Here is a 16,343-nt window from a genome sequence, read left to right as displayed (position 1 = left end):
CTCCTATCCTTTCCATATCATACTAACTTCCCTTCTTTCATATGATTCCCTGCACTCTGCCGAGGGTTTGGTTATGAGTCTTAGTGTCTGCTTTGAAACACTGCTAGGTAGAGTCTTTCAGATGCCTTTTGTGGTAGACTCCTGTCATAAGTTCAATGCACATCCCATTTGTCTTTCTAAATGAGGATTAATCACCTTCGCCTGTGTCCACTTTCTTGATTATCTTCTTTAGGTGTGTAGATTTCCTTATGTTTATCATATCTTGTAGGTCTATATAAGCGAGTAAATACCAAGTTTGTCTTTCTCCTTCTGGGATACTTCACTCAGAATGATCTTTTCTAGATCCCACCACTTGCCTGCAAATTTCATGATTTCCTCCTTTTTGATTGCTGAGTAGTATTCCATTGTGTAAAAATACCACAATTTCTGTATCCATTCCTCCGTTGATGGACATCTGGGTTGTTTCCAAGTTCTGGCTATTACAAATAAAGCTGCTACGAACATGGTTGAACAAATGTCCTTGTTGTGTACTTGAGCAAATTTTGGGTATATACCTAGGAGTGGTATAGCTGGGTCTTGAGGTAGCACTACTCCTAGTTGTCTGAGAAAGCGCCAGATTGACTTCCACAGTAATTGAACCAGTTTACATTCCCACCAGCAATGGAGGAGGGTTCCCTTTTCTCCACAACCTCTCCAGCATGTGCTATCACTTGAGTTTTTCATCTTGGCCATTCTGATGGGTGTAAGGTGAAATCTCAGGGTCGTTTTGATTTGCATTTCCTAATGGCTAATGAGGTTGAGCATTTCTTTAAGTGTTTCTCTGCCATTCGATGTTCCTCTTTCAAGAATTCTCTGTTTAGCTCTGTTCCCCATTTTTTAATTGGATTACTTGGTTTGTTGTTTTTCTGCTTCTTTAGTTCTTTATATATACTGGATATTAGCCCTCTGTCAGATAAAGGGTTGGTGAAGATTCTTTCCCAATCTGTAGGCTGTCTATTTGTTTTGATGACAGTGTCTTTTGCTTTACAGAAGCTTTTCAGTTTCATGAGGTCCCATTTATTGATTGTTGCTCTTAGAGCCTGTGCTGTTGGTGTTCTGTTCAGGAAGTTGTCTCCTGTGCCAATGAGTTCTAGGCTGTTTCCCACTTTTTTTTTCCAACTGATTTAGAGTATCTGGTTTTATGTTGAGGTCCTTGATCCACTTGGACTTTAGTTTTGTGCAGGGTGATAAATATGGATCTATTTTCATTTTTCTGCATGTAGACATCCAGTTGGTCCAGCACCATTTGTTGAAGATGCTGTCTTTTTTCCATTGAATGGATTTGGCTTCTTTGTCAAATATTGAGTATTCATAGGTGTGTGGGTTTATTTCTGGGTCTTCTATGCGATTCCATTGATCCTCCTTTCTGTTTCTATGCCAATACCATGCAGTTTTTATTACTGTTGCCCTGTAGTACAGCTTGAGATCGGGAATGGAGATACCTCTAGATGATCTGTTGTTGTACAGGATCGTTTTGGAGATTCTGGGTGTTTTGTTTCTCCATATGAAGCTGAGAATCTTTTTTTCAAGGTCTGTAAAGAATTGAGTTGGTATTTTGATGGGAATTGCATTGAATCTGTAGATTGCTTTTGGCAGGATGGCCATTTTCACAATGTTAATCCTACCAATCCATGAGCACGGGAGATCTTTCCATCTTCTGAGATCTTCTTCAATTTCTTTCTTCAAAGACTTGAAGTTTTTCTCAAACAGGTCTTTCACTTGCTTGGTTAGAGTCACACCAAGGTACTTTATGTTATTAGTGGCTATTGTGAAGGGTGTTGTTTCCCTAATTTCTTTCTCAGCCTTTTTGTCTTTGGTATACAAGAGTAGCCTGCTTTCTTATGGAACCCAGGACCACATCCTAGGGGTGGCCCCACCCACAATGGGATGGGTCCTCACAGGTCAATCACTAATTAAGAAAGTGCCCTACAGACTTGTCTTCAGCCTGATCTTATGGAGACATTTTCTCATAAGAGGTTCCCTCTTCTCAGTTATCTGTAGCTGTGTCAAGTTGGCATAAAACTACTAAGACATGGGCTGGAGAGATGGCTTAGAGGTTAAGAATACTGGCTGAAAGAAAAAAAAAAAAAAAAAGAATACTGGCTGTTCTTCCAGTGGTCCTGAGTTCAATTCCCAGCAACTACATGGTAGCTCACAACCATTTATAATGAGATCTGGTGCCCTCTTCTGGCACACAGGCATACATGCAGACAGAATACTGTATAAATAATAAAAAAAAAAAAAGAAGAAGAAGAAAACAAAACAAAACAAAACAAAAAAACCCAAAAAACTACTAGGACACATAATGAGAGCCACACATTTCACCTTCTTTGTCTATGTCCAGAGTTTTGGAGTTGATACATGCATATTGTACCTAGTAAAGTCTGCCATTGTATCTCAAGAGTGAAATAGACTACTTGTAATTTCTTCCAGAATGCCATGTTCCATAAGGAATTAGTAGTTCTCATCTTACCATTCTAAATGACCCTTGTGACTGAAGGAGAGTAGCCACAGAGGCCCTTGTTTATAGAGTTTTTATACAAAGGTGTGTGTGTGTGTGCACACATGTGCACATAGATGTCTTTCATCTGAGTTGTGAGCTTGTCAAGTCAGAACTTTCTTCAGTATGGAGTAAATGCTAAAACCCAGATTCTGAAGCTAGTGAAAATTTGAGCCCAGTTGATGTCTGTGTGACTTTCTGCTGTGCTGACAAGTTAGCTGTTGTACTGAATTTCTTGCTCTTCTTTTCCTTCTCACTGAGCGTCTTCTTAGCATTTTCATGTTGATGTGTTTTCCTTGAGGTACTGTTATTAATTTGAAGGTGAATTGAATTTAATCTAATTCTGTTTTCACAGATTCTAAGTTGTCTAGTCTCAGCATTTCATGTGTAGATTTGTTATATATATGAGTAATTGAAACGTTCAAATTTCATGTAAATTTGTTATATATATACACAGTAATTGTATATTTAACATTCAAATTCTAACCCATCAAAGTATGCCAGTTTTTTAATACTAAAGCAGTTAGTATAACTTTTCTCAAATTGTTAGTCACAGTTTTTGTTTTTAATTTTTGGCTGCAGAGGAAATGTCTGAATCTAATGTCTAAACATTAATGTCTAAGTAAACTATACTTAATGTCAATGTTAATGAAGGTATTCTAAAAATTTATTTTCTAGGCCAACCGTATTCTGATCCAGCTCTACAAAGGCAAGATAGGTTTTATTCTAATTCTGGTAGACTTTCTGGACCAGCAGAACTCAGAAGCTATAATATGCATTCTTTGGATAAAGTGGGTAAGAAATACTGTGTGTGCGTATGTGATTAAATAGTTGTGATGGTCTAGAGGACTGGGGATTGAACAAAAGCCTAATCTAATTACTACTTCAGAGAGCTCTTAAGGCCAGAATCTCTTTCTTGAATTTCCTGTTGTCTTTTTAAAAAATATTTTATTTATTTTTATGTTATGTGTGTGGGTGTTTTGCCTGCATATATTTCTGTGCATCACTTGCATGCCTGATGCCAGAGGAAGCTAGAACAGGTGTCAAATCCCCAGAACTGGAGTTACAGATGGTTGTGAGCTGCTGTGTGGTTGCTGAGAGTTGAACCCAGATCCTATGGAAGAGTAGCCAGTGCTCTTAACCAATGAGCCATCTCTTGACACCTTCCTTGTTGTTTCATATTAGAGGCATGTTCTGTAAATATGTATTAAAGTTACTTTGGGTACTGTAGTTAGGGTTTACTATATCTCCTTAGGATATAAACTGGACTCTGTTCCATGGCTAACTTCTCGTTGTTGTCAGGCCATTTACATATATCCTGTTTAGCAGCAAGGTTATTATGCAACCAAATGCCAATGGATGTATAGAATGCTAACAGGATAATAATCTGGGTTCATATTCTTAACCAGTTATCTTATTTAACCATTTCATATTTAGTAGATCTAATCTATTTGTTGGGACCTCTTCAACTACCCGTCAACTACCCACTGAAGTTGAGAAATATACATATATTTCTGTATCTACCGTAGCTATCAAACTACACATTAGGAATAAAATTCAAAAAATTAAGTTAAATTTTCATTGTGCGTTCATTGAGTTCCATAGAGTAACTTCATAAAAGTATATATTGTGTACTGAGGGAATGGAGGGCAAACAGAAAAGACAGGAAGAGGGCTGCTGCCCCCTTGCAGCAAGATTGCCTAGGAACCAGCTGGAAAGGTCATCACAGCACTGCAAAAGAATGTCTGTTCTACTGAAATTTTTACAGGCCTCGGGCTGCTCTTGGGACCTTAATATGGAATACTTACGTCAAGTTTTTCTCCTGTCCCAAGAAGGGGAGTGTCATTTGGATCTGGAAATGGTATAGGAATGAAGTGAGAACTCATGCATTTTTTTTTTCCCTGATTTATTTATTTTTTCTAGATGGGCAAGTATCATCAGAAATGGAATCTACTAGAAATGATACCAAAGATGATCTTGGTGTAAGTATTGGAAATTGAATTCTACACATGTATCTATAATCAGTTTCTTGCTTTTACGAGAATAAGGCTAGAACTGTTCTACTTTGTGGTATCAATATATTAATAAAATACACTTCTGATTAGCATTAACACTGTTTCTTTTCTGGCTTGTAACCTATGGTGAAATAGTACAAACCACAAGCCATGTTTTTGGTGGTGCATGTAATCCTGGCATTTTGGTGGGCTGAGGCAGGATTGTAAATTCAAAGTCATTGCGGTCTACATAAGGAGATAATGGGCTGGAGAGGTGATTATGAGCACTGGCTGCTCTCCCAGAGGACCTGGGGTTGATTCCTAGCACCTGCATGGTAGATCACAACTGTCCTTAACTCCAGCCCCAAGGGATCTGAAGCTCTGTTCTATCCTCTGAGAACACTGATGTACACAGTGTGCAGACATACATGTAGACAAAGACACAGTAAACAAAACATAACCGAAAAAACAACAAGAGGAAGAAACTTGACGACTCCCCTAAAACAACAACAACAAAACTTTTCAGTGGTGTTTAAAGCCACTGTACTAGTTGAACACAATTTCAGATGGTCTTCCTTGAAATTTTATTTGAATCTTAAAATATATTTTAGTTTTAAAATATAACATTGATTTTTGGTCATTTTGAAAATACCAGTATCTTAACTTTTTTTTGTTGTTCATATGTTTGACAACAGTATATATCTGTTTTTTTAAGTATCTATTTTGATACACTTGAACTGTACTTGAGTTTTAGTGTGAGCTAGGTAGACTGTTACTACCATGCTTAAAGTTTTCTGTTGAGTCAAAAATATTTATGATAGATAACAAGCAGCTCATATGCCGATGTGGAAAACTGAGTCTGTTCTGTGGCTTTCTAGAATGTCATGGGTCGCTTTCAGCATAGGTGCCTATAAACTTTCTTCCATACCTGACGTTCCAGGAAAGGATCTGAGAATGAGTCACTTTACTGACTGCCGATTGTCAATCTGTTACAGAACTCAAATGTGCCTGACTCTCCTCCCCATGTTGAGTGCAAAGCAGCTGGCGGTGGCTTTGTTCCTCCACCTGTTCCTCCACCGTTTCCCCCAGTCAGAGACCCATTGTTTCCAGTGGATCCAAGGAGCCAGTTCATGAGAAGGGCTCCCCCTTTCCTCCCACCACCTCCAGGAAACATGTATGCAGCTCCTCGAGATTATTTTCCACCAAGGGACTTCCCTGCCCCACCACTTCCTCCATTCCCAGGTAGGCTTTTTAAAAAGTCCATGTATGTGTCAAACTTTATCTGTGCTTTTCTTATTGCTTCCTATTGCTGTGATAAACACTGACCAGAACCACCTCTGAGGGCAAAGGGTTTGTATGGCATCCAAGGAAGCCAGGGCTTCACCTTGATCCACCTTAGCTAATTTTGAATTTTAACTGTATTGTGATAGTTCAGAGATCAACTGAATATATAGACAGTTTAATGATTAAAATTATGTTAATTTCATTTGATAGAAATTTATTGGGGCCATTAGTTAAAATAATTACTTATATTTTAGTTTTAGGATTACTGACTAAAGCCAGGCACTGTGGCAATCGCCTGTAATCCCAGCACTCAGGAGGCAGAGGCAGGCAGATCTCTCTGAGTTTGAGGCCATCCTTGTCTACAAAGGATTCTAGGACAACCAAAGCTAGACAAAGAAACCCTGTTTCAAAAAAACCAAACAAACAAAAATGATTACTGACTAAAGTATCGTAAAGTCTTTTTCCTAAATAGTTCCCATGTGTTCATATTTATTTAAAAATCTAACATCATGGGCTGGAGAGATGGCTCAGCTGATAAGAGCACTGGCTGCTCTTCCAGAGGTCCTGAGTTCAATTCCTAGCAGCTACATGGTGGCTCATAACCATCTATAATAGGATCTGATGCTTTCTTTGTCATGTAAGCATTCATGCAAATAGAGTACTCATATACATAAAATACATAAATAAATCTTAAAAAAAAAGAATTTTACTACATTGAAAAACTTTTAGAGTAAGTCTTGAATGTACTGAGATCTTGTTTAACGCTAAGATAGGACAAATATACCTGAAATTAATGATATTCCTATTAGTCGTATGTATTTGAAGAAGTATGTTTTTCAATGACAATTAATTTCTGAAATCAAGTATCCTGGTGTGAATGTATTCTATAATAGCTACTGGAGGTGTATGGTACAGGGTTTAAACTTCCAGTGTCCTTTATCTCTTTGAACAGGGAGAAATATGTATGCACCCAGGAACTTTCCACCATACCTTCCTCCAAGACCTCGGATCTTTCCCCCGTTCCCACATCCTGAAAGTAGAAGTGAGCGTGCCCCAGACTTGATTCCGCCTTCAAAAGAACCTGCAGCTGAACCTCCAGAAACACAGGAGACCTGACAGTGGTGCTGGTCTCATTGGCAGTCATTTTTTTCTCGTTTTCAGTTTAAGTAACTGCTGTTACTTATGTGATTAAATTTTTGCTCAAATTGAAGCTTAATGGAATTATAATTCTCAGGATAGTATTTTGTAAATAAAGATGATTTACATGTGAATTATGAGTAAATTATTTCCATTTTATTTTATTCTAGATAGTATAACTATTTTACTTTGATTACCTCATCTTTAATTATGGTAGTTTTATATATCTAATCTTATAGTTGGGGCTATCAGAAGGCTGTGTCTTTATACCAGGTATGTGTTCATCATGGTTGTAGACAAATGTAAAAGTAACTTTATGTTTAATCCAATAAAATTTTAATTGATTTAAAGTCTTGTTTGGCATTGATAATAAAACCAGCCAGTTTCCCATAAACGTGGTTTCGTAAATTGGTCTTTTCACACCATAATTTAGCAGTTCAAAAGCAAAGCATTTGGGGCTAGAGAGATGATGACTTCATGGTTAGGAGCACTAGCTCTTCATCCAGAGGACTTGGGTTTTGTTCCCATCATCCACAGGGCAGTACACAACCCTCTGTACTCCAGCCTCCAAATGTACCAGGTTTGCATGTAGTGCACAGACATGCATGTAGACAAACACCTGCACACAAATTATGTTTTAAAAGAGTAAAGCATTTTGTGGTCTTTTTGATTTGATTATCTTATAACATATGTACCTTACTTCTTGCACTTAAATATGAATGACCTAAAACAAACTAATAAACTTTAAAACTTAAATATGGATTAGGTTTTTAAGAAGCCAGGATATTGTCTAATGATGAACTTCAGATTTTTTTACTTTTCAAGACAGGGTTTATCTTTTTAGCCTTGGCTGTTCTGGGAGGACTCAATTTATAGACTAGGCTGGCCTTAAACTCACAGCAATCTGCCTGCTTCCCTGATTGGTGGGATCAAAGGCTTGCGCCACCATGCCCAGCAAACTTGAGAATATTTTTTTGACTTAGCTCACTGGTTAGTTTTTTTAGCAGTTTAAAAACTGTGTGTTTGTCTATGTGTAAGAGTAAGAGAGACTGAAGACTGTGAGAGTGAGTACAGACACAGTTATGTAGGATATAGATGGTTAGAGGACAACTGGTCCATTAGCCTCTTTCCACTGTAGGTTCTGGAGACAGCTCAGGTTGTCAGGCTCGGTGAGGACTCTTCCCCTTATATCTTGCTGGCCCTACTGACTGGTTTTCTTAAATAATTTCCTTTTCTCTCAGTTTATTTATTTAGTCTGTTTGTTTGAGACAGGGTTTCTCTGTGTAGGCTTTGCTGCACTGGAACCAGGCTGGCCTTGAACTCAGAGATAAGCCTGCTTTTTCGTGCTGAGTGCTGGGATTAAAGGTGTGTGCCAGTACACCTAGCTCTCATTTTACTCTTGTAAGAAGTTGACTTTTTCTGTTGACAGCGTTGAGAGAGTTGCCACAGTATATCTGCCATGAGTCAGTGTGTCCTCATTTTGAGCTTGGGTTCAAGTGTCTTCAGCTGCTCTGTGGTTTGTGTTCTTAGTCTTGCACTCATATGCCAACGAAAGAAAGGAGAAAGCTGGACCTAACAAACTTACACAGTGGGCGTGATCAGCTGGTGTTTTTCACTTGTTTAGTTGTAATTTTCCTTCAGTGTCAAAGGACAGCATATTAAACATTCTCTAGCAAAACAGTGACCGTGATTGGAATGTTTCTTGTGTGTTACTGGTAACAATCTTATGAGGTATTTCTGCTCTCTAGACTAGAGAGAAAGGCTTTGCATGGGTTGTACTGTTTCCCCTGTTCTGAGTCTAGATTTTTAGAACATATACCTATACTTGTTCATTCCTGTTTTATTACTTGATTGAGTAAATTTGTCAGTTTATATGTTTCTGTGAAGTAAGGAGGTATGATTTTGATATTTATCTACATTTAAGTTTTTTTCTTCAACATATTTTTATTAATTCTTTGGGAATTTCACATCATACCCCCCATCCTTTAATGTAAACCAGCCCCCCCCAATAAAAACAAAAGTCCAATTTCTGTTACATATACACACAATGGAGTGAGGTAAAACTCTCAAGAGGCCTGCCCCTCCCGCACCCCCAACAGAAGCCATCAATTGTGGAGAGCTACCCCCTCAGCATTTTTAACACAATTTTGTTCTCTTCATGGCTTCCTGTTAAGGCTGTTACTTTTCTTGGTTGATGTGGTCCTCCTTTTGCCTGGGGGGCTGTCTCCCACCAGCCCACAAAGTTTGGAGGGGCATGAGACAAGGCACAAAGGCTGAAAAGCCTGGTGAGCACTTCAGGGTGCTGATTCAACTTTAATTCCAGAGAACAAAGGCTGTATACCCGAGGGGAGTGGGTGGGGGCCTCCAGGGATAAGTGTGCATAATTGGTTAAGACTAGGCGCTTCAAGTATGTATGATTTGCATTAAACAGCACGCTCCTATCTTGAACCGTCTAAGAGACACTCCAAATGAAGTCAGGCAGAGAGCAGGAGCCTCTGCTGCAGGGAGGGAGTCCTGCATCTTAATGCAGAGCTCAGAATGGCTAGGAGGACTGCAACCTCAAAGAGCAGGGTCCTTCCAACAGCTCCCCCTGTTAGGATTTTGGAACAAAACCTGCTTCTGGGTTGCCTACCAACTTATGATGTCATCATGTGTCACCAGCCAGGTGGCCACACCTGGAAGGCGATGTTACCTTGCCCCTTAAAGGGACAACCCGACAGTGGTCTCTCTCTTGGCCCCTCTTGGTCCTCTCTCTTTTCTCTCTTGCTCCTGGCCTCTTGGCCTTTTCCCCTTTCTCTATGGGGTGTCCCCTTTCTCTTCCCCCTTCTTTCTCTTCCCCCTTCTTTCTCTTTCCCCTTCTCTCTTCTTCCCTCTCTCTCTCTCCTGCCTCATCCAGAGATGATCTCTGTGACCCCTTCCCCTAATAAATTGGGGAATTGGTGGTGTGATTTGTGAACCTGACGTGTAACTCTTCTGCACGATTCTAACACCCCGTGTTTTATTTTATAAAGGAGAAGTGTCATCATGAGCTTAAAAAAAAAAATCAATCTGGGTGTTTTAGGGTCTGATAATGTACCATGGCCTGACTGGTGGTAATTCTGGCAATGGTGGTAATCTGTCGCTGGAGAAACTGAGGCAAGGAGCAGGCATGAAATGAAAACGTAACTAAAGGGCTAATAAGGTAGGAGCCATGAAAACAAGGGTTTTGGAACCAAGACAAAGGTTCCTGAGGATAATACAGGGTTTTAAGGGTTTTTTACATTTTTGACTCATTGACAAAGAAACAACATTCCTCCCCCAGGACATCCTCTTTGTTCTGCAGTTACTAGGTCAAGGGCTCTTTCATCCTGGAGAGAGAGAGAGAGAGAGAGAGAGAGAGAGAGAGAGAGAGAGAGAGTCTATCTGTCTCTGTAGCAAAAGCAATTCAAGGTTCTCAGTCGTTGATGTCACAGCCTGCTCAAGCTTTTGAAAGACTCTGGCCAGATGATGGGTCTGTACAATGGCGGCAGTTGCACCCTCCCCCAACTCCCAATGCTCAGGGAGAGAGTGAGTCCAGTTCTCACTGGGAGAGGGACGAAGATTTCTCTCTGTGAAAGGGTGCACCTCTTCCTCAGGTATACCTGGGAGTAATCATTACAGGTACACAGAAGGTACGCAAAGAAGCGTTAACACATGGTTGGGTGTTTCCTTTGTGCCAAAGAAGAAGTTGAGGGGCTGGCCTGGAGAGAGTAATATTAGTGAGGCATTGGTAGTGAGTAGGCCCATTCCTGCTGGAGACACAAACTGGGTAGTTGGCTAATTGGTTGAACAGAGGAATATTTGACAGCTGAGAACCGGTGCAATTTTTTGTGCCCTTGGGGTGAAGAAGTGTGGTTTCAACTGCTACAGCTGTCTGCAAAAGTCTACACAGAAGAAGCAGTTAGAGGCATTAGGATGGGGAGTGAAGAGAAGAAAATCAGCAACATATTGAATAGATTGGTTCCATGTGATGGTGGTCTTGATCTGTTAACTATTTTTCATGGGAGAGAACACTGGGATGTGTTAGGAAGGGAAGCTGGAAAGTTGTTGGGATACATGAATATCAGCTGTGGGTGTTTGAGTTTTGGGAGAAGCACAAAGTTTTCTGTCGGCGTACTTATTTACATAAAAGAAATGTAAATAAGTATATTTACATTTCTTTTATTCCTTTCTTTGTACTCCACCCCAATCCCTTTCAACACCCCAATACGGGGCAGGAGAGAGAAAGGATTAGTGGGAGAGTGGGCACAGTTCTCTTAGCTGCTTCCTGCTCTCCTGGTTAGGGTTGTTGGGTTCCTTGGAGCCAGTTCAATCCTGGTTTCATGATATCCCCAACTTCTTGTCTCACAACAGCAACCAGGAGCTGAAGAGGGAAGCAGGGGAAACCTTGTTCTTATTTTAAGCCTCCAAACTCTCTGGGCTCTGGCATTTATTCTTTCTCCAGAATCCTCAGATTTAAACTTTCTGCAGCTGGCAAAGAGCTCCTCTCAGAGCCAGCTCTAGACAAATAGTTTGCTGCTATGGACCATCTAAATTAGTCCCACATCCCACACCTGAGACCAAAACAAAAACATGTTTATGTCCACAAGAGCTGTCCTTGAACTCCTGTATGCAAGCACTCATCCAAGGGTCAGGTATGGTTATAGAGCATGTTCCCATTAAGGTGCTTCTTCTTGATTATGGGATTCCTCCATCTTACAGTACCATTTCCTTCATCCTCCATAGGTTTCCATATCACACATTCTTTTTTCAATCTGGTTTGTCTGTGTGGGAAGCAAAGCAAAGGAGCATTCGAACATTTGGTAGAATTGGGGTAGAGAAGGAAGGAAATGGCAGTCTGGCATCCTTGAATAATAGGGCTGTCTCCGAACCTATGATGATGCTGTGACCTTGGTAAGTTTCCCTGACAACAATCAAAAACCGCCATTGAAGAATATTAGGAGGACTGGGCAGAGCATTCATGTTAGTGTCTGGAAGGACAAGAACAGCCATAAGAATAATGGAGAGAGGACTGGGTTAGGCAGTTGCATCGGGCTGCATCAAGGAGGGTGTGAATGTCCCTCCAGGTGACCCGGTTGTATCTTTGGGTGTCTGCATTGCTTCTTCTTTGTTTTTTCTGTGACTGACAGGCATGCCATCTATTTGACTGGAGGGGTCAGAGGGGTCAAGTCAGACATTGTGGGCTGGTACCTAGACAGGGCGAGGTTGGTCCTGTGGAAAGACACATGCAAATCCTCTTCCTGTTGTTAACAGTGGGTCAGGCCCCTTCCAGCATCGGTCAAGTGGGTCTTTCTACCTGATCATAATGGATGGTAAGTATGGTGACTGGCTGCAGTGACAAATAATGGGAAGTTTGTCTTTCCATTTATGTAGGTTGACTGCATAAATGCTGTCTGAATATAAATTAAACAGTTCTTTTAGCTATGTTGGGATGAGAAAAATGGCATACAGTTCTTTAAATTCTTCCTTATCTGTAAGGAGGAAAAATGTGACTCAGGGTCAGTGTCTTCCTGGTATATTGTGTAGGCAGTTCCTTGTTGGTCCCCATCTGTAAAAGCAGTGGGGGCCCTCAGGATGAGGGATGGAGAGAATAAATGAGGGAGCCATCTAAGGAGTGGTATGGTTAGCAATCTATCATTGGGATAGGTTTGTCCTGGGAAGCTGATGAGACTATTCGCAAAGGAGGTGTTGTTTCTCAGGAGCCATTGGGTGTCTGGGTGGGGAAAGGGTAACACAATCATATCAGGTTTCTTGCCTATGATCTGTAAGGTACACTCTCTTCCCAACCTGATTGTGGTAAATACAGCATCAACCTTGGTCAATAGTTGAGGAGCTCCCTCATTGGCGAATGGAGCCATTCTAGAATTCCCTGAGGTTGGTATAAAGTCCCAACCAACTATCATGGGAGCTTTATATCAAGGTTCAGCTGAAGCGGCATGAAGAGTTCTTGGACCTTTTCCCTCTAGGAGCAAAGTGAAGTGTTCTCTCTCTCTCTCTGAGCTCCAATTTATACCTTCTTCGGGTCTGCACCAGGGTGTTTTTTAGCTGGCAACACCCAGGCCCCTACATGAGGCAGTTTCCTACTGACAGTTTCCTGGCCTGGCTAAATAAGCCATGATGGGCTTCATTTCCTTGCTAACCAGAACAGGAATAAGAGTTACAGGAAAAAACACAGAAAAGGGGGCAACCAATCAGAAACAGCCAAGGCATCCGGCCTGGGGGTGAAAAGCACCAGCCAACCCCAACTGAGGTTACATAGCCACAGTAGGAATTCCTCTCTCTGGCTTAAAAAGGGGCCTTCAACTCGCCTTAGGGCACTGCCATGTTGTGAAGGTGATGACCCCAGCATGCTGGATTTCTGCAGAATAAATGCCCTTTGTTGCTTACATGCTACTAGAATTTGAGGTCGTTCTTTTATTCTGGACCCTAACACTGACAAGGATCTTGAGCCCTCTCACAAGGCTGTTCATCAGCTGACAAAGTCACACACCTCTCACAGGTCCTCTATCAGCTTCAGACAAAGCATTCCTGCTTCCCACACTTGGGACTACAACAAAAACATATCCATGCAACACAACTAAAACTTCCAGGACACCCAGGTCCAGTTACCCACAGACTTCTGTAGCTGCAGTTCCATGGGATCTGATGCCTCTGACCTCCAGCACGCACACACACATAGACAGACAATTAAAACTTAAAACAAAACAAAACAAAACAAAACAAAACCTGAAGATAGTGTAACATCTTTGTGCATAAGCCTTTTCTCTGTTTTATGTAGATTTTAGGAATATGTTATTAGGATTTATGTCAGAGAAAATTATACTCTTTGGTAGTAGGTTTGGTGAAAAAGATTTTAAAAAGTTTATTTGTAGATAGGATTAGAAAACTAAAAAATTGTTTCATGAACTTTGTTGATAATTGTATCTGCAGTAATAGTTTCAGGTTCTGTTTAGAAACAACTTTAGATTTATAATTTCCACAACTTAAACCATCTTTTTTTTTTTTTCATAGTTGTTTTCACAGAACTTGGTAAAAGTGTTAGAAAAGTTTTTGTTTTGTTTTTAAATTTGAGAGCACTGAAAAGTTTTGAAGACCTTAAATCTTAAATATAATGTATGTTAGGATGGGGTGAGGGTGGGGGTGGGGGCGGGAGGCTCTTGTTTGTAAGATGAAACGTGATTCAACCTGATTGAGAAAAATAAAAGGACTGTTTCTTTGTGCAAGAATGCCGAAGATTTCCACTGCGCAGTAACATGAATTATATCACCAGAAGCTGGTTTCCACCTGGGCTGCTCCTTGCTCTGTTTTCCGCTGTAATTTCTCCTCTAGTTTATTATTTTCCCAAGCAGGTACAGCATCTTCAGGCTACACGGTATTTAGTCTTTATTATGTCAAGCACAAGCATTTACTTATTTCTGTTTTAAATTTTAGCAGGCCTAAGGTTGGCTCTTACTTTTCTGGCAGTGAGTATTTGAATGTATAAATGGGTAGACTGACCAAGCAGGAAGCTCAGACTCTTACCTAAAAGGGTGTTAAAAGCACTCAATGACTGGTTGTACTATTGTTACATTTTTAAAAATTCATGTGTACATGTGTGTCTAAGTGAATTTATGTGTACCATATGTGTGCAGGTGCTTGCAGAGGCCAGAGTGTAAAGGATCCTTTGGAACTGGAGCCACCTGATATGACTGCTGGGAACCAAACTGGAGTCTTCTACAAGAGCTGTGAGTGGTTTCAATGTTGAGTCAACTCTCTGGCCTTGTGATTATTTTTATTTGAAAAAAAAATCAGAAAGTTCTTTATTTGGAAAAGTATACCAGAAAAATCTTAGGTTATAAGTGTACTAGAAATGACATAGTTCCTTTATGCACACACCTGTGAAACAGGTGTCTTGATTAACTAGAGCAAGTGTTTATCCATAGAGAATATTATTGCTCTGCATCCAAACAGTATGCAGTGCGAAGAAGTTGCTCTCCTGTCAGAGCTCAGAGGTCACTGGCAGCTGGTTAACTACTGGAGAGATGTTTATGTAACATGAGGCTGGAATAGTAATCTGTTTAGTATCCAGCCCTAGGTCTCTGGATGTTATGAGAAACTTATTTTTGTACCTGATAATTCATATGTTTCACAAAACTCTGTAAAGCAGCTACCGCTGGTGTTTTCATTTTTGTTTTAGATACAGCCTTAGGAATCAGGTCTTTTAAATTTGGTTTTTAGAACAAAAAAACTGAAGCTCAAGAGAACGTACTGTAGGGCCTTCAGTATGAACTACAGCCACCTCATCTTTCAAGCCTGGTTTATGAGTCTGTGGCAAAGGAAATGGGGAAAATGTGCTAGATGATCACTTTGAATAGCACAAACCACTGAAAATAGCATTGGCAGGATTTAACATCTTAGTACTAAAAAATAACGTCGTGTTTAAAGTCTGTAAAGAAATCTCCAATAAACCAGAATATTAATATTAATGTTTCTTATATGTTACTACAGGTGACCTGAATGTTTTAAAGTATCCAGGTAACGCAGTGTCTCGGATTACAGACAGTAAGATGACGTGTTAATTTGTCCGAAGTTGAGCTAGTTTTGACTCTAATTTCATGACTAACAGATGGCATGCTGTGCCGTCTCATGTTGAATTTGTGCAGTGTTATATCCTTCAGCTCTGAAAAGTTTTCATACTGCAATTCAGCTCAGTATTAGGTAGGACAGCTATGCTCTGAAGACAGTATTCCATCTGACTCCACTCTTTCCTCTGGCTCTTAAATTCTACCCCTTCCCCCTGTCCATGAGGTTCTAAGTTTTGGAAGGGGTGATAAAGATGGTTGAGCATTTAGCGGTTCATTTAGCGGTTCATTTATCACTTTGAGAAGTTATGAGTCTCTGCAGTTACTGCTGCCCATGGTAAATGAAAGATTCTGTAACCAAAGCAGAAAGCCACACTAGTCTGTGGACAGAAATATAACTATTTGGGAAGCAAGTTGATGTTCATATGGCAAATCATATCCACTGAGCAGAATGACAGCTGATTTCTAGGACTTCTTTCTAGCTTTGGGATTTCAACCATGTTTACTGTACCAGACTTGACCTCCCACTGGAGGTGAGAGTGTCTGAGGTCTATGTACGGGAGGACAGACTCTTGACAGGACCTTCAGTACCAGAGGTGGATTCCCTCCTCTGGATTAGGCGTCAAATCCCAGTAGGAGCGATTGGCTAGTCCCATTTTATCGATTTGGTATTTAAGTCCCTTTGATTATTTCTCAAATTACTAAATGTGTTAACTCTACATTTTCAAATACTTTGTCCATAACAGTATGTTCCATTTTGTCACAAACTCAGAGAACTCTTTTCTGTTTAGTACTTAGTAAATATTGGAG

The 16,343-nt window shown here is 40.3% G+C and overlaps 1 protein-coding gene across 10 annotated transcripts in view; it reads left to right on the top strand.

The window, feature by feature from the left end:
• Mia2 (MIA SH3 domain ER export factor 2) overlaps window positions 1-7,304 on the top strand; it is a 94,571-nt gene extending 87,267 nt beyond the window's left edge. For all 10 annotated transcript variants that reach the window (XM_055595434.1, XM_055595433.1, XM_055595432.1 and 7 more), the window contains 4 exons: window positions 3,218-3,334; window positions 4,463-4,521; window positions 5,529-5,775; window positions 6,770-7,304. In XM_055595434.1, coding sequence (XP_055451409.1) covers window positions 3,218-3,334; window positions 4,463-4,521; window positions 5,529-5,775; window positions 6,770-6,933 — 587 coding nt within the window. In that variant the 3' untranslated portion in view covers window positions 6,934-7,304. The remainder of the gene's footprint in view (window positions 1-3,217; window positions 3,335-4,462; window positions 4,522-5,528; window positions 5,776-6,769) is intronic.
• The last annotated feature ends 9,039 nt before the right edge of the window (window positions 7,305-16,343 follow it).

This window comes from Psammomys obesus, unplaced genomic scaffold (genome assembly GCF_907164565.1).
Source record: "Psammomys obesus unplaced genomic scaffold, mPsaObe1.curated_primary_1811, whole genome shotgun sequence".
Classification (NCBI taxonomy): Eukaryota; Metazoa; Chordata; class Mammalia; order Rodentia; family Muridae; genus Psammomys; species Psammomys obesus.
This window is presented reverse-complemented; position numbering and strand designations above follow the sequence as displayed.